The sequence below is a fragment of the Leptonotus elevatus genome, chromosome 1 (assembly GCF_054856555.1).
Source record: "Leptonotus elevatus isolate MCC_2025b chromosome 1, RoL_Lele_1.0, whole genome shotgun sequence".
Classification (NCBI taxonomy): domain Eukaryota; kingdom Metazoa; phylum Chordata; class Actinopteri; order Syngnathiformes; family Syngnathidae; genus Leptonotus; species Leptonotus elevatus.
The window spans coordinates 41,904,591-41,931,837 of record NC_141239.1 but is presented as its reverse complement, the minus strand read 5'-3'; the positions used below and the strand labels follow the sequence as shown (position 1 = coordinate 41,931,837).

At 38.8% G+C, this 27,247-nt stretch overlaps 1 protein-coding gene across 2 annotated transcripts; it reads left to right on the top strand.

The window, feature by feature from the left end:
• Positions 1-51: 51 nt before the first annotated feature.
• LOC147182248 (uncharacterized) lies at positions 52-27,247 on the top strand. Of its 2 annotated transcripts, XM_086059256.1 has the most exons (14): positions 52-252; positions 16,823-18,127; positions 18,208-18,294; positions 18,365-18,463; positions 18,529-18,638; positions 18,722-18,780; positions 18,853-18,986; positions 19,062-19,196; positions 20,613-20,655; positions 21,042-21,079; positions 21,147-21,234; positions 24,342-24,516; positions 26,444-26,476; positions 26,651-27,247. In XM_086059256.1, exons 1-14 carry the CDS (start codon positions 201-203, stop codon positions 26,777-26,779), a joined length of 2,487 nt encoding a protein of 828 aa, XP_085915382.1. In that variant the 5' UTR covers positions 52-200; the 3' UTR covers positions 26,780-27,247. The 2 variants fall into 2 exon arrangements, with proteins under 2 accessions (XP_085915382.1, XP_085915390.1); XM_086059264.1 differs by lacking the exon at positions 26,444-26,476.

The following is a 27,247-nucleotide window of genomic DNA, read 5'->3' as shown; positions in this document are numbered from 1 at the left end:
GATTGACAGCGGCAGCCGTCCAATCGGGAGGCGCACCAGCAAAGCCTATAATACTCCTGCGGGGGGAGAGGCTGTGCCCCGGAGCACTGAGCAGCCTCCTCCGACTGTCTGAGAGAAGCACCTGTAGCACGCACTCGGAGACTTCTCGGCCTCGCGTCGGTACCGTTACACGCCGGCACAAGCTCACCACCACCGGAACCATGCCGCTTCACCGCCTGCATGTGTTCAGCTCGCTCCTTGTCGCGGCCATGGGTGAGTAAACTTTTTGGGTTCTCCTTGCTGACTGACGTAAGCCACGACGTTTCATGTTGAAATTTTCTTATTTTCTTTATTTAATTCTTTCTTTTTTTAATGTCAAGTTCATGTGCTTTCTATGTGTTTGCCTCAACTATAGTGGGTACTGTTCACCTCATAAACTAATACCAAGTAGTTTAACCTTTTTTGTTTGTTCGTTTGTTTTTTTTAGACAAGGCACGTGTATTTCACGTTAGGAAAGTCTCGTAGGGACACTATAAAAAACAAAACAAGTGACAAGGTGATCCCAATTTACTTAACAGTGTGAAATTGGGGCGTGTTTAGTTGAACATAAGGTATTATGTTATGTCAGGGGTGTAAAATTAATTTTTAGCGAAGGCCATCAATCAGCTACTGTAAATGTAGCATCACTTCCACTTTAAATTGAACCATCCTAACGCCTAATAAATATTGTTCCATTTGTGGTAAGAATGGATTTGGTTGGAGAAATCTGATAAAGGGAAGAAAATGCACTTTTCATACACAGTTCCTGGAAAATGGAAAAAAAAAATTTTTTTAGAAAGAAACGTGGAGTAGACACTTTAATGCTTTAGTGTACCACAAAAAAAATATGTGGCAGACTGATTGGGGTTATCATGCCTGAAGTTTCACATGTATGGCATAGGCAACAGGTTGATACACAGTTCTGCTTTCTTGTGGAAGATTGACCTAGCATATTGTCTTTCACAAACTAAAAGCTCCATATTTATGAAATAAACATTGTGACGTGTTAAAAAATCACATATTGTAAAAGGTAAAAGAAGTCAGTGATTTTCCTAAAATATAGCTCATTATCTTGTTATTGTAGCAGATATCCATGCGGAAAATACCCAACTTTTATTTTTAACAATCTATCTTTGCGGCTGGGCCATGGACCACTGGTTTAGAGGAACAAAGATACATTATATGAAGTAAATGATAACGTTTGGACCAACTAAGTAAAACTGGATAATTTCCTGCGGTACACCTGGGAAGCACTGATTCAAAGTAGTAGTACTGTAAACGTGATAAATATCTGACATCATACCAGGGGCGCGCAATGACCTTCGGAGAGGCAGGTGCTCAAAGTAAAAAAAAGAAAAAGAAAAGGGGCACATGATAATGTTCCTGCACTGTCCACTCACTTAGGGTTATAACTTTGAACGCTTGCGACCACCGAGCCGCTGTGTGGGGCAGGGAGCTGGGGGTGATGAAAAATTGATAGAGGGCGTGTGATTGTATGTGTGTATATATGTGTGTGCGTGCATGTGAAAAAAAAATCAATTGTAAAATTCTCAATTGAAATAATGGATAAACAATAAATCACACATGATTAAACTGTTATTTGTCTGCAATGCCAATGAAAATCTAACCTTGCTCTATAAGCTGAATTCTTGCGCTATTTGTGAGTTCACAAACTCCAGAGAATACATCTTGTACCGAGTCCGGCCCAATCACAGAGCGACATTGCATTTGGGGTGTGATATGCAGCTGTGACGAAACCAGGAAGCCAGCTCCGATTCCTTGTTGAATGTTGAACAGCGAGAGGCGCGTCATGCATTTTTACCTGGTAAAGTTGTTTCCCCCATTCCCCCCTTAACGAGAAAGAAGACGACATTTTCATCCATGGCCGTGATGGGTCAAAACGAACGTGTACAAGATGCCGCATCGTCCAATCAGCTCCAAGTATTGTACAGAATGTCCCGAGCAAATCACCGTGGAGCAGTCCCAGATTGATATTGTGGAGAACTCCCTTGAGTGAATTACAATATCAATCTGGCTGTTGCCAGGTTGATGACAATCACCCACTAAAAAAACTTGTTTTAAAATTTGTGCATAATAATCAATTATGAACAACAAATTAAATAAATAAAAAAATTTATGTAAAATGCTAGAGTGTGTAGCACGTTCATTACTCTGTATGTGAAGATAGTCAATCTTTAGTTGTTGCAACTGTACTCAACAATTAACTGCCACATCTAGGCAAGCGAGATGGTTTGTTTTTGAGAAACGCTGTGATTATTATTTTTTGGTTCTTCATTGTCCCGCTAATTTCTGAAAACACTGCTACTTGTTTCTTATTAGGACCTCAATCTGACCACTTACCCCACAAAAACGAGCTGTCGGTTAAAATAAAAAACAAAGATCATGTAGCAATTTCCACATATATTTTTAAGTATTTTTCAATTCAGCTATCATTGAGTACATGCCACAAAACTATTCTAAGAGAAAAAAGTTACAAACACCTACTGAAAGTGTTCCTTCTATTTTTCACATTGAGGTCGTCAATTTTTTTGTACAGCGGGCTAAGACTCGTACTGCTCGCAATAGTTGCACCAGAGCTGCGTGCTCCTAGCGCTTGTCAGCCGTTTGAAAGTACAAGAAAACATGGAACTATCGTGTTTACATGATTAGCATCAATTCTATGTCTGCTTACTGTGAGTGAGACTAAAAGGAGCAACCAATTTACCGACAGCAGGTGCAGTGGCGAGCAACCTGGCTTCGAATGAGAGCACGTCGCGTAGTATGACGTCATCTCGTGACTAAAGATATCATAATAATAATTTAATTTATGTAAATTATGTTGTTGAATTTTGGTTTTGAAAGGCAACAAAATGACTTGCAAACACACACCAAAAAAAAAAAGGACAAAGGGGCACTTTGGGCATCAGTGCCAAAAGGGCATGTGCGCGGGCATCCATAGCCCCTCCCCCCTCTGCACGTGCCTGCATCATACTGTCAAGTTGTAGCTTGGCAAGCCACACCCACTTTGTTAAAAGACCGAAAGTGAGTCTGGAAAGGCTGCCTTTGACCACGATTTGGCCTGGCTCAAAATGGCCGGGCAAATCAAATTTGTTTATTTGCTGTGATGTATTCTTTGTGAGTAATGTCACTCACTCTTCAGCACCAAAAGTATATTATCACACGAATCATCACGTTTTTACCGCAACAACAACGTAAGTCATTTACTATTGTCTCTTTTCAAGTAGCCATGTTAAATTTACTCCGTAAACGCCCACCGCTACTGTTGACTCACCGACTTAGATATGAATATCATGTACGTCCGTGTGTTTACAACGCTTCAACACATACATGCTTTCATGACGTCACATCCTCTCGTCGCTGATTGGCTCTTTTCAATATCAGTTTGGTCAGGTTGGCCTCGCCTCAGAAATGCGCTTCATTGCGATTGTGCCCAGACTCACTTGCTGGTAAAGTGATGAGTCTGGTTTCCAGGTTAATCAGGTTGTAAAATTGTTTTTTATAATTCCAGGACGCAAGCTGCATAGTACACATGGAAGCTTTTTGGTAGTGATGGGAAAACGAAGCTTCGTGAAGCACTTGTGATATTTTTTGACTCCCCGAGATAGTGCTCTTGGTTTAAATATAAAGGCTAGTGCAAAGGAAATTGACTACATTTCCACTGCATCTTTCAACCAAGAGTGGCATCTTGAGGAGTAAAAAAATATTACAAGTGCTTCATGAAGCTTCATTTTCCCATCACTACTTTTTGGTACATAAAAGTGACAATAAAAAAAGTTTTTACAAATGATATAATTTAGTTGCATCAACTCATAGGGCTGGGCAGTTATCAGAATTTAATTGTGATTTCGGTTTTAGCTTCTCTCGATCTTGAAAACATTATAATCGAAGAAAAATAATTCATGTGCCGAACGGCGTGGTGTGCTTGCAAGTTCCCAACATTGAGAAAGTACCCTGACTCCACCATGTTGCTTGCGCAGCGAACATGTGATTCTGCTCTCCCCGAGTGTGCTTTAAACTCTTTAATGACATCCTGGTTGTAGTTTACTGTAAAACCAAACACACAACAAAAATGATTTCACACATTGTATAGATAAGTCCAGCACATGCTTCGTTTTTAAAACATCACAAGTGCGGATGCAAACTCAATAAAATAAAAAATCCCATTGGCATGCTAACGGGAAGTGGGGGTGATATTCTTTCAAACAACAAATGTTCACACACAAACTCTAAGAACACATTCATACAAGTATTGTAGCTATGCTCAAACACATATTTTTCCCAATCTGTGAAAAATGAGTTATATTATTTAATGGGGCTCAATCCACTGATTTACAGTATGCATATGACTGGATTGCCAATAGACCCCTCGTGGCTGAAGCCAGAGGGCAGCAATCTTATTTAAACTTATTATTTAACTAAAAACACTGCTATCAGTGCGTGTTTTACGCTAGAATCCCTGTATGGCGTAATGATAGCCTCTCAAAGAGCAAACTCAACCACTCAAATGATATTATCTCAATATCGTGAATTGTGACTCACAGAGGTTAGGTTTACATGTCGTAGTGAATTTATACCTGATGGGCTTTACATTCACTTGGTTGTTGATGGTCCTGACAACATGAAGCAGAAGAATCTTTGGGTATCACCTGGAAATATACCTTATAAGAGAAAATTAAGTCTTTTTCTTAGCACATGTAGCGCTTCTTTCACACATATTGGCAAACACGGTAGAATTTTCACTGTAGAGGCAGAAAAAAAAACGTGAAAACACCGCAGATGTATTCAAGTTAGGCAGTCTTAGTGAGTGGCAATATAAGTATTTTTCTTTTCTTTTTTTTTGCTATTATCTTCCATCCATCCATCCATTTTCTTAACCGCTTCTTCCTCACAAGAGTTGCTTAATATATTATTTTACTTTGTTGCTTTTTTTTTAAACTAATCATAATTTCAATACCAGTCAAAAATAATTGTTTAAATGTTTTTTTTTACATAATTGCCCATCCCTGTTAACTAATGTCTGGACCATTAATATTAATAAAAGGTAACAAATTCTAGAAAAATAAAATAAAAAACAACAACCAAAGTACGCTTCCCCTTAACAACCCATAAACTAATATCACATACTGGTAGTTTAAGGCAGTATTTCTCAAGCAGTGTTTTATTGAGCCAAGGCACATATTTCACAAAAGAAAAAATCTCACTGAACCAAAGTGTCAACAAAAAGGTATACTCTGAAATAATGATCATCTCAATCTTTTTGACAAATGTGCGTACTCAGTGTGGAATCTAAACAGGCTGCTGTTTAGTTGAACACAAACCTATTATTCTATTGTGCTAATAGGAACAGGTTACTGATTGTGTCTAGTACACAAGGATGCTTGTATGCAGCATAGCAAAATAAATGACACCGTGCCGACACCTGCGGATAACAGCTCATAAAAGACACAGGTTAGAACTACAGTTAGATACTATATTAACCATTTTAGTAGGATTAAGTTTTGACAGGAGTAAAACTTTTTCAAATTGAAAAAGAAAGAAAAGTTATGCAGTCCATATACCGTCCCGTCCAAAAGTATTAGAACGGCAAGTAATTCCTTTGTTTTTTTAAAAGATGAATATCAGACAAATGTTCAGAATTTCATCTTTATTTCATAATATTTACGTCAGGGGTCTAAAACTTAAATTCTGGATCTGGGTGAGGTTGGGCCACATCAGGTATTCCACACAAAAAAAAGTCCTCTCAAAGGTAATTATTAACAGTTCTTAAACTTCAGTGAGTTTCTTCAAAAATGTTGTTGGCTCAGCATGTCTCGTTGAGTCATGACTTTTGAGGTTCTATTGTTGGTGCACTGCCACTTATGTGTGCAAATAAGATGTTGGGGTGCCTTTATGCTCAACAAAGAAACACTGCATCGACCCCCACTTTTCCTGAAATTGTCTGTGCTAGTTACCAACCTTTTTCTTCACTGCATGATTTTTGTAATTTCATTACAGCTGGTGGCGCTCTCACAATAATCAAGTACTGTATTTAGTTTTTATTTTTATTTTTATGAAACAATTTGAAACGTTCTTTTGCAGAATTTTCTAACATTATAGCTGTTCATATAAAGGGCATTAAGTATAAAATAAAATACAAATTTGCACCATGTTTCAAATTACAATTTTATGGTCGGTCAACGTTCCCGTGAAGTCAGCTTTGCTTCTATTGAGTTTACACCGAATGTTATTTTGTTATTGACGAATGTCACCCCCAGGTTCCTCTAACTTTACTTGTGTAAGCAAGACGTATGCAGAAGATTTAGCTCAACACTCTTTGCATCGGTACATGTTGACACGTTTGATTAGTGGATTACAAACATTTGCCGATACTGCCCGCACCGGACAACTTGAAAACGTATGCTCTAAGGTAGGATGGCTCTCAAGACACGGACATTATTGCGTCTTCTGTACTGTCGGATTTTATTGGTTGCTATGTGCATTTATCAATTGTGAATTCGAGGTGAAGAATCTCGGGTTAATTTTAAACCAAGTAGCTAGTTCCCCCGAACGAGCTAGCTACTAGCGCTAGCATGTTACAACGAAAACAACAACATTGTTGATTCATCACTTATTTTCATACACTTTAAAAACAACTTTTGGGCTGCTAGGAAAGGAAAATAATAGACCTTAAGGAGGGTATTTGGAGAGATCTCAAAATCGAACATCTTGACCACAAATAAATTTTTAGCCAGAGCTAGCCACAGCTAGCGGCTCACATATATCAGAATCACATTATGGTAAAAGCATTTTTACCATCTTACAATGACACTAACCTTAATCAAAATGGTCAGAACACACTTTGGTAGACTTTGTCGGTTGGAAATTATTTTGATGTATATTTGTAATTCCGGACACTTTGCCGTTCCCATTCGACATTCCATGGACCGGCACACAATGTGAATACTATCTAGAAGTTTCATTTCACATCTTTGTTCGCCCAATTTTGCACCCGTTAACGGCACACGTGTGCACCATTGTGAAGCGGTGCGTGAAAATCTGGAATGAATGAACAAATTAATGAATCAAAGTAACTTGTAGTAAGCAGCACGAGCGCTCCTCAGCATTTGGTCTTGCTGGTCGTTTGCCCCACGAAAGGCCTGCTGGGTCGATAGGTGATGTCATGTGAATACTATGTATTAGCAGCGAAAGCTTGGTTCTTCTCTAGACACTCAAATGCAGAAGACAAAATTGAATGCAGAAGGACCACCGGGCCGGTGTGGAGTTTAAGAGGTAAGTTAAACTTCCTATCTACCTTGTGTATTAAATAAACTATATAAAACTGCCCCCGCTATGACAATGCGCTAGCTCGCGAATTAGCAGCTATTTGGGAGTTATCGTGCGTGTGAACGCTTAGCTCGCGAGCTAACTGATAGCTCGCGAATTAGCGGACATTTGGGAATTAGCGTTCGGGCTAACGGTTAGGAAATATTGATAAAAGTAGGCAGTGAGCAAGTGGATGTGCAATCCTGTATGTGTCTGTGTGTGTAAGCCACATTATAGTTGGTGCAGAAGCTAATGGCAAACACTCCAAGTGTACGTCACTCATTGTTGTTTCACTACTTTTTACCACAGAAAACCAGTATGGTGAAGACTGCAGCGGCATATGGGGCACACAAAAATGACGGAACACCCACAAAAAGCAAAGGAGAGAAGACAGCTGCGTTGATCAAACATTCATTGCTCACCTGGCCAGTAGCTGCGTTGAGGATACACTTTTTGTTTTAGAACTTTAAAACAAAGATAAGTCAAAGATGAACATTGAACATTTTAGTTATATTTATTTTTTTGCAAACTTATTGACTATAGTAAATTTTAATAAGATATTTGTTTTCATTTAACTTTATAAGACATAATGCTGAGCCTAGGGGCTCAATGCACTTTCTGTCAGAATTTTAAAACAAAGTTGTCTATTTTCTAAGATCTAAAAACCCTTTAACATGTTGCAAATCACAAAATCTATTTATTAAACATGTGCTTAAAGGTATTTAAGAAGTCAAGTGCTGGAGTTTTTATTATAATTTTATTATTAAAAATTGACACAATTTTTTTTTTTCTGCAAATGTATACCGGGCTTCAAATATCGGTTAGCGGCCTCCCTGACTGCCAATAATCGGTATCGGCCCTCAAAAAAGCATATTGGTCTATCTTTACTCAAGGCTGCAGTGTCAATATCGATACCGGATAGGAAATAGTATCAAGCCATCCCTAATTTCAGCAACCACACCCCTCGTTGCGGCGACGGCATTGCCCACATTTTCTGTACTGTGCACTTATGAGTCGACAATTTGTAACCTACGCATACGGTCAGCGCGGAATGAACAAAGCTGTTGTAAATAACAGCGTTTTCCACTGCTCGATTCGTTGTTTTCATTTATTTTGTTAAATGTATGTAGACTGTTCACCGACTGTTGTTGTGGATAGTTTTTGGGCAAATAAATAAATAAATTAATAGTAGCTTTCTACTTCTATTGTGGTGAAGTGTTTTTCATATGACTCTCTTCACTGCCTGCTGTAGCCTGGGAGAATATCAACTTACACCGGGGGCATGTAAGCCAAGTATAAAAAGGCTGCATCTAACTTCTGCACGGAACGTACTGTACTAAACTTGAGACCTTCCACTTTTTTACCCTTTGCCTATGCCTTTCCCTGTAATTTTGCCCATCAAAATGCCCGACAAAATTCATTATGCTGCTACCATCATGCGTTACATCATCAACATAAATGAATATATTCCCACAAGTGTTTATGAGTTTTGCCCAGTAAAGGCACAGCTAGTGTAGTATTACAAGTGGCAATATTTTATACGTGTTTTGTTTTTGTTTTTTGGGGGGGGGGGGGGGGGGGTCAAATGATGGAAATATTTGTTTTCTCTTGAGGTGTCTATTGTAGAAGATTCACAAAACTTCCAGTAGTATAAAGAATATTTGTCTTATTCCTTGTTATCCAGTTTAAGATCATAAATGCACAGCCATGAACCTATTGTAATATGTCACTTGCGACTCAGGTAAAGTGGCATAAAGGGTGTCATGCTTTTTTTAAATGAATGGTTTATTTATTTGATACCAGAAATGCTATTGCATTTTTGTGCTTGACATTGCCCGACAGAAATGTTTCTACACGTTTCTACTACTTTGTTATTTAGTAACTTGTTTTATACAGAGTTGGGCATTCCGTCAACTTTCACGGAAGGTCCGTTAATCCGTCAATGACGGATGCCCATTTTGTTGACGATTGACGGGAAACTTGAAAAACTCAGCATTGACGAAAGGGGGTTTCTGCCCGTCAATGTAATCTTCAATCCGTCAATGATAGACGTCCCATTTTGCCACTTCTTTCCTGGGACTACGCAAGAGCTACTCTGATTAATAAAATGCTACAACAAATGTGAATCCACTGTGTATTTTTAATAAAAAGACATTGAATGTCTTTCAAGCTCTGTTTGGAAGAACAGCAAACAGTGTTGCAATCATGTTATGCAATTAACATGCTGTAAATTATCCCCACCTGCATTTTGTCACATTGTAACACCATAGCAAGTGTGATTAGTGACGGTCAATTTAAGGAACTACCAGTCCCAAGATCATTACCTTTACATCATGACGAGTAAGGAACATGGCTGGGAGGTCATTGTTTGTTGTGCGGTACACAGTCATCAAGTGAAATGCATCAAGTCAAAAACGTGTACACAATCTTGTTAGCACATTCATGGTGCAAGCGGGATCAAACTTAAAGTAAAAAAAAGTGGTGATTAAAATGATTAAGTATTAAGAGATTCTTTGTCATTTTGCTTTTTATGCAAATTGATGTTGGTGACAATCACTGTGATTGGCTGTTAGACAGGAAATGCAGCTGATACTTTTTTTCCCCTCCAGTAACCTGCCTGAGTACATCTTTTTTTTCTATTTCATAAAAAATAAATATCAAAAACATAAATCAAAGTTCAGTTAATTGTCATTATCTTTACTGCATGGAGACAAAGGTTCCTGGTGAATTCAACAAACAAATTGAACTAATAAACGAGCACATCACTCTTATTTAATGGGATGTAATGCAGTTTGTCCCATTGGAGTTGCCGCAGCGTGACGTCATCGGCCTGCGGAGCTCTTCGCCCAGAGGAGGAATGATTTGCATTTGCGAGCTGACAGCCAATCAGTCATCTCCATTTTACACACTGCAATTGATGGCATTTCAATGTCTACAAAGCACAATGACTCTTACTTCTTCACAATTATAGAACCCGCATTTTACTTAGATATGTTCCTGCTTGTATTTTTAATGTTTGGAATTTTATGTCATGAAACTATGATGGTACTTGGTCTGACGAACAATAACTTTGAAAAAATATTGTGCAGTGCGCTGTTTCTAAAACTTGGTGTCAGTAATGCCAAGCTCATGGAGTTCCTGGGAAAAATATTGACTGAAGGTCCGTCAGTCCGTCAACGACCAATGCCATGGCGGCTGCTCGTTTCGCTGAGGGAATGATGGATTGACATTACAAGGCCGTTTGGCTTGAAATATTGACGGATTGACGGTGATGGAAGGGTGTCCTGACTGTTGACGATTTAGTCAATAAACTTGGCGTTAATGTTTAAACAGGGCTTAGCGCCAATATTTAGCTAAAACTGCTATACTGACATAATGCCCAAAAATGGTACGGCTAATTTATTTTGGCATTCTTCCCAGCTTTTTTGAACAACATAAAGCAAACTAAAGTTGATAGGTGACCCTTATAGGACGGACGCTCATCACATTGCATTATGTGCTGCAGGGTGTCGCCCCTTTATGGCGTGTCCCAACCGAGGTGTGACCGAGGGTGCCTGAAGTGGCGACCTCCTCTCGGTTACGCATTCTGGTTTAGTGAGAGCCTCTGGTGTTCTCGTGCACGCCTTGTATGTTTCATTGTGCTGCTAGCTATTCATCTTTACTTCCCGTTCCTCTGCACCAGGCAATCATGACTTCAATTTCCTCCTTTTTACCATCACGCTCGAGCTGTTCTGTTGTTTTGTGTGCGTCCATTTGTGTGGATTAGAGTGCAAGAGGACGCTAAATCCTACGTTGTACTTGGCCCAGTTTTAATTGGATATGATACCTGCAGAGGTCGTGCGACGCGGCCATCTGTTCAGCCGCACATAAGGCTTTATTTCCACAGCAGGAACTTTACCCCGGATCTCGAAACTTTTGGTAGACAGTTGTGTATTTAGTTGGGCTGCAAGTGATACCACTCTTGTACATTGTACATATAATACTGTACATTTGGGTGCTCGCTGATATTGAGTACCCTTGTGAGGAATAAGCGGTTAAGAAAATAGATGGATGGCTACACGATAATGCGATTATGGCTTTCAATTTTGATAAAGACACATTTTATTTTAAGACATTCTTCAAAAACAAAATATTGTTTAAAACACCAACTTTTATTGAAAATGTGAAACATTTCATTCAAATATAACACTTAATTTACGTTTTAATTGGTATATTATTAGTAGAAGTAGTAGTATTTTGGATTGTATTATTTATTGCTTTCTACGTTTAATCTTTATGTATACCAATAGTATGTTGTTACAGCTGCAGTCATCTTTTTTTTAAGTGCCATTTGAAAGTTCTTATCCCAATAAATTGCATTAAAACCAAAATTAGAATTTCACTTTGGTCCTCCAAAAGTCTTTATGCACTTAATGCAGTGCTTCCTCAGTTATTTTTTGTTACATCCCCCCAATTCCCCCCCCCCCCCTTCCACGAAAAATAAATTATTTTGCACCACCCCAACTCTCCGCTGCAGCTATAAATAGTATCATTTGTCAGTACACCTATCCAGAGGAGCTAATATTCCTTGCGTACTCTCTGAATGAGAACGCCAGTGCCACCTACTGTGGTGGATGTGCAATTACACTTTATAGTACAAGGGGAAAAGAAAAACATGCTCTTTGTCACACTCGCCCCCCCCCCTCCCCCATGGCATCGCACCATGCCCCCACACCCCACCAGGGGGTCCAACCCCTATTTGAAAAGCACTACATTAATGAGAGACATGTCCTCCATCCCTCTGCTTTTAGGACCCAACCCACCCCACCACCGCTAATTAAAGGTGTACCCATCCCCTGAAGCGACTCCATAAAAGCCTCCTGATGCCATTTTATGAAGTCCTGCTGAGAGTCACATGACATATTGAAAATGTGCACATGCGACAAACAGCATTGACACGAGTATACTGTACTGTACATTGGATATTCGCAGTTTGGCGTTCACAAATTCACCTGTTCATAGATTTCTTAGAGGGGGGGGGGGGGTATTTCTCGTTACCTAAAAAAGTTTGTGTGTGTGTGTGTTTTTTTTGTTGGAGTTGTTTTTTTATGTCCAAATTGTTGACATGGAAGATCTTGTTTTTCTGCTACCTCTTTGGCCACTGCTAGTGCAGCGGTGTAGAAGCAAAAGAATAACATCTTCCATGCCAAGGTAAATCAAGCTTGGAGAAAACACATTACAGTCATATTGTGTTGAAAGCAGTTGTTCATTTCACAGTTAAGGTTGTATTCCACCTTCTCTGGGTTCCATATAAATGCGTAGTAATCTGTTACAGCTCCCTGTTTTTTGGGCTCGCTGCCTGAAAGAGGCTTGTGACAAGGGTTCGGTCATGACAGGAAGTAGAAGGGACAGTCCCTCCAGCGGGATGAACACGCCACAGTAGTGTCATTGTTTGTATGAAACGTGCTTTTTAGGTTGAAGTGCTCTCAATGTGGGCAAAAGCCGGACCTTTCTGATCCGCGTCCTTCTGAGTGTGTGTTTGCAGACCACCTTTGACCCAGTCATCCCTTTTGTGTCTGCAGAGATAATCTGCAGTAGGATAAACCCACACAGACAACACACTCTTAATTACTGCAAGTTGGCTGCCCTCTACTCTACTCAATGTTCTTAGTTTATGGCTGTCATCATTAATATTACAGTACACAACACCTTCAAACTATATATAACTATATTATACTACACTATAGCGATATTATACTTAATAATAATAATAATTAATTAATTAGATTAGATTAATTAATTGTGGTGCAAATAAAACATTTTTTTTTTAACAATATTATAAGTTAACGCTAGAGGTTCCACAGCCAAACCATCTGGCTTTTCTACATAGAATACCCAAAGGGCAGCCCAGTGGCTGGATTAGTCTCACCATTTATTTGCAAATCTCCAAGTGTTTTAGTGAGTTTTGGATTAACATCCAAACACAGGTGTGGTCAGATCTACTATTTGGCGTTTCTAATTTCAATAGCAATAGAGTTGGCTGCCCTTTTGGCCAACTAGGCAATGACCATTGCTTTATGGATGCTAATGACGCCTGTGGATTAATTTAGTCAGGTTCCATGAAGTGAAATCTGCGCAAGCATTTGAAATTTGGCCCATTGAGTGACCCGTAGGCTGCAGTGGCATGTCACTTCTTACCTGCGCCACTAATCAAAAGCAGGGTGACAGCAGACATGTACGTCGTGCGACACAGGACAGCGAAGCAAACTTACTTGGACCTTTGAACAGAAAGTTTATTTATAATAAGAACAAAGGACAGGACTATTAAAAAGAACGCAGTGATTTGTACCTTGTGTAACAAAGAATTTCCCCTAATGTCCAAAAATTCAAATTCTTTATTTGGGACTTTTAGCTGATATGAGATTAAAATCGATTAGTTAGAAATTGAATAATTATTTACAAAGCATGAAATTAATTAGATTAATTTTGTAATAATAATAATAATAAAATACCTATTCTTATTATTAATAGCAATTATTCATTTATGGAATGCACAAAATAATACAAATAATTAAACAGGAGGTTTTTGTGAGGTACGTACTAGTTTGTAGGTGTTGTGTACTGTAATATTAATGATCCAGTATAGAGCTTATTATGCATTTGTGGATTTCACAAAAATCAAAGTTATTCGTATATATGTATACTAGAATTTGTGTAGATATAAATATACAGCATACTGTAAAACTCAATAGAGCAATAATTACAAACTATAATTATTAATTAATAAATAAAGTATGGCTCGTTGTAATTATTGGTTCAGTGAAGATGAAGTTGATGTATGACAGCATAGGCATGAACTTATTCAGGGCGCAAAGATAAACATTTTGGACAGAAGTTTCTAAATTTACAACACAATAAAAGAACTTGTTTTAAAGCAAGTGATTACGTTTTATTCCACTTCTTCCTCCTGCTGCGCTGCCTTTTTATTGCAGCCAGCACGCACTCAATGTTCCACTATGACCATTATATTGAGATGAAAGGTGCTGATAACGCACATACACACACCTCTGCACACATGAGCAAACACACAAATGTTGACTTATGTCATGTGTCCGTGAGACCTGCTGTTACCATAACGACCTCACTCACTACTTGACCAGTCAAACACTGACACATGAAAGGACTATGTGCGAAATAAAGGATAAAATGCGATAACTCCTTGAATGGAAAGAATGTAGAAAGCAGTCTCTGCGTGAAATGTAATAACCTTCAACACCCCCATGGCCCCTTTCACATATGCTGACTGAGACAGCATAGACTTGCGAGAGCACGACCGGTCTAATGTGTAAATGAGTGGGAGCATGGCTGGATGTAGTTTAAGAGGTTTTGCCTTAATCTCCATCACTGGTCATCCAATCCCAGATTAGCGCGCCGCCTTTAAATCATAACCTAGACAAGAGCATCATCATGTGATGTGACGTGGCGGCCATGTTGTCATTATACTTGCAGGCAGACGCTCTTTTACACACTGGTACTTTAATCCACTGGAACCTCAAATTTTGGTTTACAAGTAAACGCAAACCAAGAAATTACTCTGAAACTCTGCCAACTTGTAAAATGGTGCACTCATAAATCAAGGTACGACTGTTTTGTCCTGGTACTTTATTTGGAAATGCAGCTATAATGGTCCCCAGACAATGGCATTCTGGGTAATTTAGCATGTGACATTGTGAGAAATAATGGTGGATCCAATAAATCATAGGAAGTTCAAGAACATTCCTGGTATTTTAGTTAGTGATGTAACGTGGCTTACTGTTTAGTTTTAGTTTTGGAAACAAAACCCCCCAAAAATCTCTCCAACCTCTGTGGATAACGCATGCCAGGACAATATTCAGGACAAGATCCCACTTACAATATGGATGGCATAGCATTGCTTTCTCCAGTGTCTGCATTTATCTGAATGAGTTTTGGGCTGTGCGAATAAAACAAACAAACAAAAAACATCCCTTCAACCTCGCCTAATAATGTGTGTATGCTTTAAGTATGCCCACTGGTTTTTGTCAGTGTTGAATGACGATGCATAAAGTGGCGTAAATTAATCAAGAGCCTTTAACTGTGTATGTTGATTTTTGACAGTTAATGACTTTGCAGACAAATGCACAAAATTATCACATATATTTTATGTTGATCCTTTTGTTCTCCAAGTCAAAACAACTAATGCTTCACTTACAGAAAATAATCAATCAGTGAGGTCTGGTAGCAGGTGATACCTCTCTCCTTTGCTAATTTTTTATTTATTTATTTTTTGCAATAAAGGACGTCACTATCATTTTCCCAATGGCCAGCAGCAACCTGGAATGCTGAATAATTGTATGTAGCTGAGGAACAGCTGTAAACAGGCTTAAAGACCTCCGGCCTCTTGGAGCACCCATCAGGGTGCCGGACGACTTCCGCTTCATCCCCCTGTAAACGCAATGTAACCGGGAACAGACGTCTGATAACAAGCAGCTTTCCCCTCGAGGAGGGAGTGACACTCCTTTTGCCAAATGATTTGCATCCCTTTTCTTTAACCTTCTTCCCACTTGAAAATGTCAATCTGGATGTCTTGACAGAGTCTTCGGGATGCTGATAATTTCGTAAAAGTTATTTCTGCCTCTAATGTCCCCTGAGTCATGTTTTATTTAAAAAAATATAATAAAAAATATTTTTTTAGGAATGTCAGACAACAAAAGGGAGATAAAATTGGCTACAGTGTTAGGAATGACATATTTTTCCCTCATATCAATGCATTCCTGGAGAGATTAGTTTCAACTGTGGAGAAAAGAATGTTAACATTTTTTGGGGACAAAACCGCGTTCAGATAGAACTGATTACGTATAAAGTAAGTGGAATTCATGCAGCTGTAAGTAGTTGATACGACGCAAACAGTATCAATAAATATACATCAAATAACTATGGCAGTTTTGGGTGAAACATTTTGAAATTGTAATGTAGCGTACGGTTTTCTGTTATGATACAGTATCGATACTACCTAACAATATTATATGTGTGTATATATATATATGTGTATATATATATGTGTATATATATATATGTGTATATATGTATGTATATATATATGTATGTATATATATATGTGTATATATATATATGTGTATATATGTATGTATATATATATGTATGTATATATATATGTATTTATGTATATATATGTGTATATATGTGTGTGTGTATATATATGTATGTATATATATGTATGTATATATATGTGTGTGTATGTATGTATATGTATGTATATATATGTGTATGTATGTATATGTATGTATATATATGTGTGTGTATGTATGTATATGTATGTATGTATGTATATATGTATGTATGTATATATATATGTATGTATGTATATTTGTGTATGTATGTATATGTATATGTGTGTATTTACTGTATGTATAACTGCATTATAAAATATTAACCCTCTTTTTCAAATTTTTTTGGACTGTAGTGATGGCAATAGACTTTGACATCGTTACCGCCACAGCCGAGGGAATATCCGGGGATGGCGAAAACACAACAACAGAAATGCTGGGTCCAATTAGCAACCACACGACTTCTACGCAATACGCAGCCAATCCATTTACGACAACCGCGAGAGATGAGTCGTTGTCTGTCACAAACCCCTACACCGCCATCACTGACTTACTCACTAGTGGCATCCCAACATCGACAGGTCGAACCGGCAACACAGTGACAGCACGTCCGCCAGACCCGACAGATCAAAATCCCACCACAACTACAGTCACACAACTTACACTCACGACTACGAGCTACAACGGCACAACCTGGAAGACAACAACCGGCCCAGCCAACAACAAAGCAACCTCTGTAACAACAATTGGTCCAACCAACAATGACATGATGTCAACGGCAATAACCGGTCAAACCAACAACTACGTAACATCAATTTCATCAACTAGTCAGACCAACAACGACATGTTGACAACAACAGGTCCAGAAAACAATGTCACAATCTCAATGACAACAATAGATGCAATGACAACAACTGATCCAAAAAACAAGACAACAATGATGATAACGAGGCTGACCAATAATGGCACAACTTTGATTGCAACAACCAGTTTGATCAACAGTGACACAACATCCATAGCCACTACCAGCCTAAACAACGATGACACAACACCATCGACAACAATCAGTCCAACTAACACCATTACCTCAATGATAAGCAGTTTGACCAGCAAATCCACAACGTTATTGACAACAACCAGTGTGGCCCAAAATGACACAACGTTACTGATGACAACCGGTCTGACCAACAACACAACCTCAATGACAACCAGCCTGACCAACACCGACACTACCTCTATGACAACAATCAGTCTGACAAATAACGACACAACGTTACTGATGACAATCGATGCGACCAACAACACAACATTTATGACAACAGCCGGTCCCACCAACATTGAAACAACCTCAATGACAACAAATGGTCCAACCGATGAGACCATCTTGATGACATCAACTGGCCTAACCGACACTGATGCAACATTAATGACAACTGGAATAACTACCAGCTCGACAACCATCAGCTCAACACCAGCTCTGACCTTCAATGGCACAACTGCTGCATGGACCAACACCAAACCCACCATCGATAAAACGACTTGGATGACAACTGCCACTCAGTCTGACAATGGCACAACTACAGCTACCCCTACCAGCCGTGCAGAGATGTCCACCATTGTCACCACAACCAGTGCGGCCTCTTCGACGGGAACATCAGGAGGTATTCCAACAACGAAGGCATTTATTTGTGTGAATTGTCTTTAGATTGAGTGTTGCATGTTTTTTAACATTGCAATGTAGAAACCACTCATAAACCAACAGACGGCCTCACTTCAGCCAACAAAGCCACTCAAAGCCCACCTGGCCCCACAAAGGGTCCAATTATAGGTTTGTACCATTTAGATTTCATATTGTCGGATATGAGGATCTTGAATGCATCTTCTTTCATCTGTCTTAGTTTGTCCCACGGAACAGTGTCCCCTTGAAAGTGTTTGCCTGAACGGAACTTGCCAGTGTCTGTCCGGAAGCTTCTTAGTGGGCGACCGTTGCATCCGCGGTAAGCAAGACTTAAAAATGGTGGTAAAAAGCCAGTGGTAGTGTCTTATTTGTTTTCTTCTTCAGCTCAAGTGTTTCCTGGGGAGCTGCACCTCACCTCCTTGACATTTACCGAGGAAATGTTGGACAGGTCCTCCAAAGCGTTCCAGGACACAGCGGCAGACATCTCTGCTTCGGTCAGCTAGCATGTCACACAAAATTGGAACCCTTTGGTGTTTTTCTTTGTGTATTAAACAGTTATTTCCATTCTGTTTGATAGCTCAGTGGTGCCTTTGCAGGTCAACAGGGATACATCCGCTCTGACCTGGTGCAGCTTGCGTGAGTTGTTTTCCCTGGAAAAGGTCCCTGCCTGGTGTCAGAAAAAGTTTTCACTCTTTGCATTTCCCGCAGCCCAGGTAGCGTCATTGCCACCATCAACAACATTTTCAACAACACAGCGGACTCTCAGGAAGTAGTTGACCAGGTCATCAAGGATGCCATCGGAAACAGCTCCCAAGGCTTGCTGGTCAACGCGACGTTTAGCGGTGAGCTAACACCACCCAGTGGCCACGACGGCTAAACTGATGACCCCACTTTCTCACATTTTGTTTTTCTCACAGGCACTAAGTTGTGCGATCAGATTCCACTTCCTTGTGACGCTGCCACCACAATGTGCAGCAGCGCAAACGGTCGCGTGGGTTGCTCCTGCAAAGCTGGCTACATCTCCACTGTGTACTCCAACACCAGCTGCAAGGGTAAAGACATTGATTTTGACAACAATGACACATTAGTGACAACAACAGATTTGTTGAGAACAGCCATTATTGACAACAACCAATCTGGCCAACTAAAATACAACGTTATTAACAACAACAGCTCTGACTAACAACGGCAAAACTTTAACAACAAATGAACTTATTACCACGAACACTACATCATTGACAAGTCCAACAACAAGACCTCCATGATGACACCAACCACTCTGACCAACAACAGCCAATTAACAACAACAACAGGACCAACTAACAATCTCAATGACAACAGCCAGTCTGACCAACAATGACACAACTTCAATAACAACTTGACAACCACAAACGACGGATCAACAACGGTATTAACCACCAACGACACAATCCCAATGAAAACAAGTCTTGCCAACAACAAGACTACCGTTAGGGCAAAAAACAATCTCACCAACACCGACACAACCTTAATGACAATCAATCTCACTAGCAATAGTAGATCGTCCAACCAACAGTGACACAACGCCACTGACAACAACCGATCTGACCAACTACAATCCAACATTATTGACAACAACTGGTCTCACCAACAACAAAAACAAACTGACTAACACAGGTTCAATGTTGTTACCAACAAGCAGTCCTACCAATAATGATACAACATTAAAGACAACAACCAGTCCTTCCAACAAGACAATGCAACCAGTAGGATCGACAACAGTTTCATGCGACTCTTGAAGCCTTTTTCACAATTATTTTAGCTAAGTGAAATGTATCATCGTAAACCTTATTCATTGGGTATGTGCGGTGAGGAGCCCGGAGTTGAGCATTACTGGGTGGCGCTGTGCAAGTGTAGGTCGACAGTCTGCCACAAACGCAAGTCACCTTGAATAATAAAAAAAAGTTCTCTTCAAGAGCAGTATGCCGTGAAATTGGAAAGCATTTCTCAGGGGGGAAGGGGAAAGGGGATGACAGAGCAATTTACTGCTATTTTGGCGGACTTATTTGCAGGTCAACGGCATGAGAACAATGGAAGAAGCCTTGATAAATACAGTACAGTGCATTTAACAACGATGAACGATGCATCTTGTCTCCTCTTCTTCCTTTTTAAAATGAGCAAAAGACTGGGCTTTCTTTTGCAGCAATTAAAGATACATTTTGTCGAGGTGCGGTTTACACCAGTGGGAAAAGTCTCACTTTTTACTTCTTGGTAGGCTGCAACTTCAGCACTTCCAAATTTGGGTGCGCTGTTGCAAGTGAGCGATGGGATGGCCGAACTCACTTCATGCAAGTATCAACCAAAGAGGACTGAACTTCAATCAGTCTGACCTACAATGCTTAGCTGGTCCAAACACCAACGACACCACTTGAATGACCACGTGTCAAGTATGTGTTTTTTTATGAATATGTTTGTGTGTGTGTCTGCAGCTTGTCCAAGCGGGCAGAAAGTGGTCGGCAACCGCTGTCAGAAGTGAGTAAACTCACGCAAGTTGTATTTTTGATCACCAGTTGATTTTCATCTACTCAAATTTATTAGTCAGGGCCTTTTTCTAGTTTTTTTTTCTTCTTTGCAGCCTGTGTGGCTCAAAGCATGTCATCGCTGACGTCGCACTCTTTGCACACACAGCTATGTTGGCTGTGAATATAGAGTACAAACTTAGTGATTTAGTCGCTGTAATTTTAACTTTCCCAACCACGTTAGCAACTACTTTATGAAAAATCAATTAACGAGTTTTAATCCGGACCAAAAAACAATGAGACAATAATTTTTACTTGTACACATGTAATGCACACTTTGAATATACTGGAACCTTCCTGTGGACATTTCATTAAATGTATTTTGCCTCTCTCTTCCAGATGTGCATTTGGATACGCAGGCTTCAACTGCTCAGACTGTGGGTGACGATGTTATTTCTTGGGTTGTTATGAGCAAAGAGTGACAACAAAATTGTGTGTTGGCAGCATCTCTACTGGCGGTGGTGGTCGTCTCCTGCGTTCTCGGCGGAGTTCTACTTATCTTAATCTTGGCTTTGCTCTCCTACTGCTGTTGGTGAGTCCATTGGAATGTCATTCAGTGTATTGACACACTGTAAAAAATGTAGTACAATTACTCACAACCAGGGGGCATTCTAGTCCACTGCACATGAGCTAAATGAAGACGTTGAACAAATGACTAAATATGTTCTAAGCCGTCCTAATTTACAAAATCTGTCAATATTTTGTCCATCGTGTTGCAGCACATTTTGTAATTCAATTGAACTTTGATGTTTGAATAAGATAAATATTGTCAATAGATAAAATGCAATTTTTTGTTGCCTAGTTGTAAGATTATTTTATTTAACAAAAAAGCCAAATAGTACTTTTTGGACTGATTTGTGACCATGAGATTTTTTTTTTATTAAACTTTGTGAAATATATAGAGGCGATTATATTGTCAAGTGTAATTATGTTGTATAAGTTTAATGATATTTCTTTTTCTTTATTTTGCACCTTTCAAAGGACCTAATGATGCTTTAAATAAACAAAAAATATCAGTACAGTATAAATAAATAAATAAAAAATATAGAAGATATAAAAATAGATAGATAGATAGATAGATAGATAGATAGATAGATAGATAGATAGATAGATAGTATAATGCAAACTTATAATAAATAACCAGTGTTGTAAAAAAGTAATTAGTTATACTTATTCATATATAAAAGTAACTCGTTACCATACAAACTAACTATTTTCACTACCTTCTAAAAACATTTTTTTTGTATATCAAACAATTTGTTTTTTATTTTATATATTATTATTATTATTATTATTATTATTATTATTATTATTATTATTATATTTTTATACAAGGAATTCAAATTACGTCCAGGCTATGTAGGGTGTTTTATATTTTAGTATTTATGTCACACAAATGCCTCACTCCATAATATGACATATAATAATAATAATAATAATAATAATAATTCATTACATTTGGAGTGGTGGTGGTGTATGTTCTACCACTGCCAGTTACTACATCAATCATAATAATAATAATAATAATAAAATAAATACTGGATATATGGAGATTTGTGGCACATTTGTCATCTATAGGTAATTTGTAGACAGTCCTACCCAGTCCCTCCAGGATTTCGCGGACATTTTTTGATTGTTGCTGGCTAAAATAATCAACAATAGATCAAATAAATTGCCAATGCTATTAAAATATACATTACTTAATGCTAACATGGCCAAAATCATTACCATAACTACTACTACATTTACTCCTCAAAATCATCAGCTTCCACTTGATCTCTCTGAAAAACTAATACTTTTGTACACTTTCAATATGGTGATATATCTTCAGTTTATTATTCTACACGTTTAAATACTGCCCAACTCTAGGCTTAACGTGCATCATTCACATGCAAATGTCACTCCATCGCCTTCATGAGTGTGAGCATATTTCTTTCAATACTTTTCACATGTTTAGTACTCATGAAATAAGATAAATACAATTATTGACGCTATTAATTGCACTAGGCGAGCGTGTTGCTATGACTTACCGGTATCTTTATCGCTGTTCTGGTGCTTGTGGAGAGCGCAATATGGTTCTTGGTGGAACAGAATTATCAACAAATCGCTCCTCATGGCGGCTGTTTTTCTGCAAATCTCTACTGTTATTTTTTATTAATGTCACTCTTGTCAAAGTTATCAAATAAAATAAAATATGCTAAGCCTTAAGGTACAGAAGGAAGAAGGACGACACATCCGTCACGTCTTGACACGCTACCTGCGGCACCTCCAAAATAAAAGTCACTACACATTTCAGCTGTCAAGGCACTTTTATTGTGACGAGGTCCGACAACTACAGTGCCTCTAACTGTGCGCAAATGACATTTGAGGAGCCAGTCACCGCACGTCTTGTAAGCTTACTTTGAGCCTTGAAACTAATAAATAAATTGTAACGCAACGCATTTCTCATACAATAACGATAAAGGCTTTTCAAATATGGGGAGAATAATTAGTTTGATTACTAGTGATGGGAAAACGAAGCTTCGTGAAGCACTTGTGATATTTTTTGACTCCCCTAGATAGTGCTCTTGGTTTAAATATAAAGGCTAGTGCAAAGGAAATTGATTACATTTCCACTGCATCTTTCAACCAAGAGTGGCATCTAGAGGAGTAAAAAAATATTACAAGTGCTTCATGAAGCTTCATTTTCCCATCACTATCGATTACTCCGTTAATGGAAAAAAAAAAACGGAGTTACCTAACGCCGTTAGTTTAAACGCCGTTATTCACAACTCTGTATATGACAAATTTAAATATAATAATAATATAATACGGGGCGGCGCGGTGGCTGACTGGTTAGCACGTCCGCCTTCCAGTGCAGATGACGTGAGATCGAGTCCGGGCTTCGGCCTTCCTGGGTGGAGTTTGCATTTTTCTCCCCGTGCTTGTGTGGGGTTTTTTCGGGTTCTCCGGTTTCCTCCCGCATTCCAAAGGCATGCATGGCAGGCTAATTGAACACTCCAAATTGTCCATAGGTGTGATTGTGAGTGTGGATGGTTGTTCGTCTCTGTGTGCCCTGCGATTGGCTGGCAACCAGTTCAGGGTGTACCTGAACTGGTTGCCTACTGCCCAAAGCCAGCTGGGATAGGCTTCAGCGCCCCCCGTGACCCTTGTGAGGACTTGCGGTTAAGAAAATGGATGGATGGATGGAATAATATAATACAATAAACAAATGTATAATACAATATAAAAAAATAAAATTTTATAAATGCAATTAAAAATAAATTACATTAACTTCTAAGTATACTAAATAATTTTCCATTTCTACAGATGCTTTTTTCCTAGTCAAACTTTGTCAATACAGAAATTAAAACCTGAGAAAAATGAATAAAATGAAACAAAAACAATTACAGTACAAGGAATTAAAGCAAAAGTACACGTCTTGGGTACTATTTTAAATCCAGAAATGTGTAGCCTAATGTTTCCCACTTAAGCAATATATCAAAATTGTATTCATATTAACTAAATATTTCACATGCTATATGTCAAGGGGCAATTAATTGTCAGCTTGAAGTATTATGAAAAACATAATTTAAAAACATATTTAAATAAAAAATACTCATGATAATAAATGATCATTACCTTCTGTATGTACACCAGGCGGCGGTGCTCTGGCAGCCAGACTCAGCAGAGCGATGCCAGCCCGTACCCGGTGGGTGAGCTGACCAAGCCGTGGCCTGTCGGCATCACGCCTATTCCCCGCGCTACCACCGCCGCCACCTGGGACGCTGCGCCCGCCATGGAGATGGACAAACGGCATCATGGAAACGGTGTGGTGAGTGGCATTCTTTACTTTCAGGAGGCCTCTTAAGCAAACCAATTAAAAAAATTATGCTGTTATGTCCACAAAGCCATATCTTTACAAATTATTATTATTATAAATTAGTCATTAAAGGAGAAGTCAATACAAAGTTAATATAATACAAATAAATAAATACAAATAATTATATTCTTTGTGCCATCACTTGTCTAAACATGGTATTCTGATTAATACTGTGTTAATAGAATAAGAATTAGGGAAATTAATCGGTTCACTTTAATCAATCTCAGGGCACTGCCATTCTGTCCTATACAACACAACGGTCAGCAGTCAACTGAAATTGACGTCAACGTGCCCTCAGGCTCGCATTGTGAACCTCACGACTCACCTGTTTTCTGAGTTTGGTCATGTGACGCTCACAATGCTGTCACTACCCGTATCATTAGCAAAACATTGTATTATATTGCCATACTATTGATATTGTTGACAAAGTATCACCATAATATCGTGTCATGATACTATCTATAACTTTGGCAAAGTATGACGATATTGTATTGTGACGCATTAGGAACATATTGTATGTAACAAACAGTAAATATATATTGGCAAAGCAGCATGATATAATATTGTGATACTATCTAACTAACTGGGAAAGTATCATGATGATAGTATTGTGATGTCATTCACAAAGTATTATGACAATACTGTATTGTGGTACTCGTGTTTCAGGCTACTCGTGGTAACTTTAGCACAATATCCATCAAATGCTGTAATATTGAATATTGTTTTCAAAGTATCGCGATAACAGTATCTTGATACTATCTGCAACTTTGAAAAAGCATGATATCGTATTGTGATACTCTCCATAATTTGGGTTAAGTATCGAGACAATATTGTATATTATAATAATTGTGTTATTGTTGGCAAAGTATGATGATACTTGCAATTAGTAACTTAATCATCTGCTATCGTAATTTGTAGTAAGTATTTTGTACTATGATTTTTAAAAAGCAAGTCAAACTTAAACATTTCTTGACAATACTGTAATATGTTATATGTGACCTCACTAGTCTAAACATGACATTCTGATTAATATTACATTTGTGGAACAAGAGTTATGCAGCAAAATCCAGCCATTTTTATCCATCTCAGGAGGCGGCCATTTTGCCACTTGCTGTTGAGTGTAAATGACATCACAGTTGCTCAGGGCTTAGCAACAACCAATCACAGCTCACCAGTTTTCTGAAGCTGAGCTGTGATTGTTTGCCACCTGAGCCCTGAGCAACTGTGATGTAATTTTCACTCGACAGCAAGTGGTAAAATGGCCGCCTTCTGATATTGATTTAAAAAACTGCTGAATTTTGCTGCTTAACTCATATTCACTAACACAATATTAAACAGAATGTTGTACTTAGACTAGTGGGATCGCATAGAACAAATTTTTGTAACGAAATTATTTGGGTTGACTTCTTCTTTAACTAAATTTAGTGGCTATGCTAGATGACTATGCAATGTAGGCATAGCTAGCTAGCTAGCTAACTTACAATGGTACAAATATCTGAATTCAGCTTACAGGGTCTTAAAAAAAAAGCATCATCTTGAATGATAAACTTGATCAAATCGATACATTGCCGAGCCCTACGCGATCTGAAGAAGAAGGAAATCCCAACAACCATGCAGGTGTTTCCTCAAACTGTGGAGCTATTTAGACTAGTGGGGCTGCATAGAACATATTATTGTAAAAATAATTTTTGGGGGTTGACTTCCCCTTTAAGAAGTTTTTCTCTGAGCCTCAGACTTTGCTATCATTCTTTTCTGCAGTAAATTTTTAAATGTACTCTTAACAATGTTATTTGGTAGCATTAGTAGTAGCAAGTACTGCTAGTAGCTAGTTTCCCGCCCATGCACCCTGCTTGGCCTGACTCCCGATGTGTCGCTTTAGGGCTTTTCTCCGAAGCAGAGAGGATGGAAAAAGGTAAGGTTTCCTCCCTCCTGGTGGTCTTAGTGTGGAGTACAGATTTGGTGACGGGATCTCAACAAATGGTGGTGGTGCGAGTGAGCTTACTTAGTCGTGTAGTTGCGGTGTTCTGCTGCTGTGCTTGTGCGCAATGTGAAGCTAACACATCGACTGCTCTCGCTGCCGTTTCAGTCCGGATCGTATGATCTCAACCCGGATGGAATGAAGACCTTCACAGATAAGAACCCTTCGCGTTACTCGTACCTGGTGCAAGGCCACGAGAACCCCTACTTCCTGCCTGGCGACGAAAAGAAAAACTGACACGGCTTCCACCGCTACACACAACAGACACCTTTTTTTTAACAAATAAGATGACAATGAAGAGTTGTTTGGAGTCAGGCAGTTTTAAAAGTGGCCAGTAGGTGTCACTGGTAATTTTTGTTTTCCTTGTCGCCTTGAAAATGTTGGAATTGTGCTACATTACCTGTTCAATCAAAAGTTCATTGGATGTGGCTTATTATATTTACTGATCAATAAGAATCTCTAATGACAAAATAAGGGCTGGTCCCCCGTTCTAAATGCTGGTGAAGGGATTTAATTGTTTTTAATTTACCAGTCTTTCATGCTTGCTGGGATGTTTAATAGCAACTATATTGTTTTTTGTGGTGCGTGTGCCAATTTATCACTATTGTCATCATACTGCTGTTCTTTGTGTTTTATAAGTGTGTACAGTTTTGTTTTTGTAAATAATTGAAACCAGCTAAATAAATCATTTAAACTCAGAAGTGA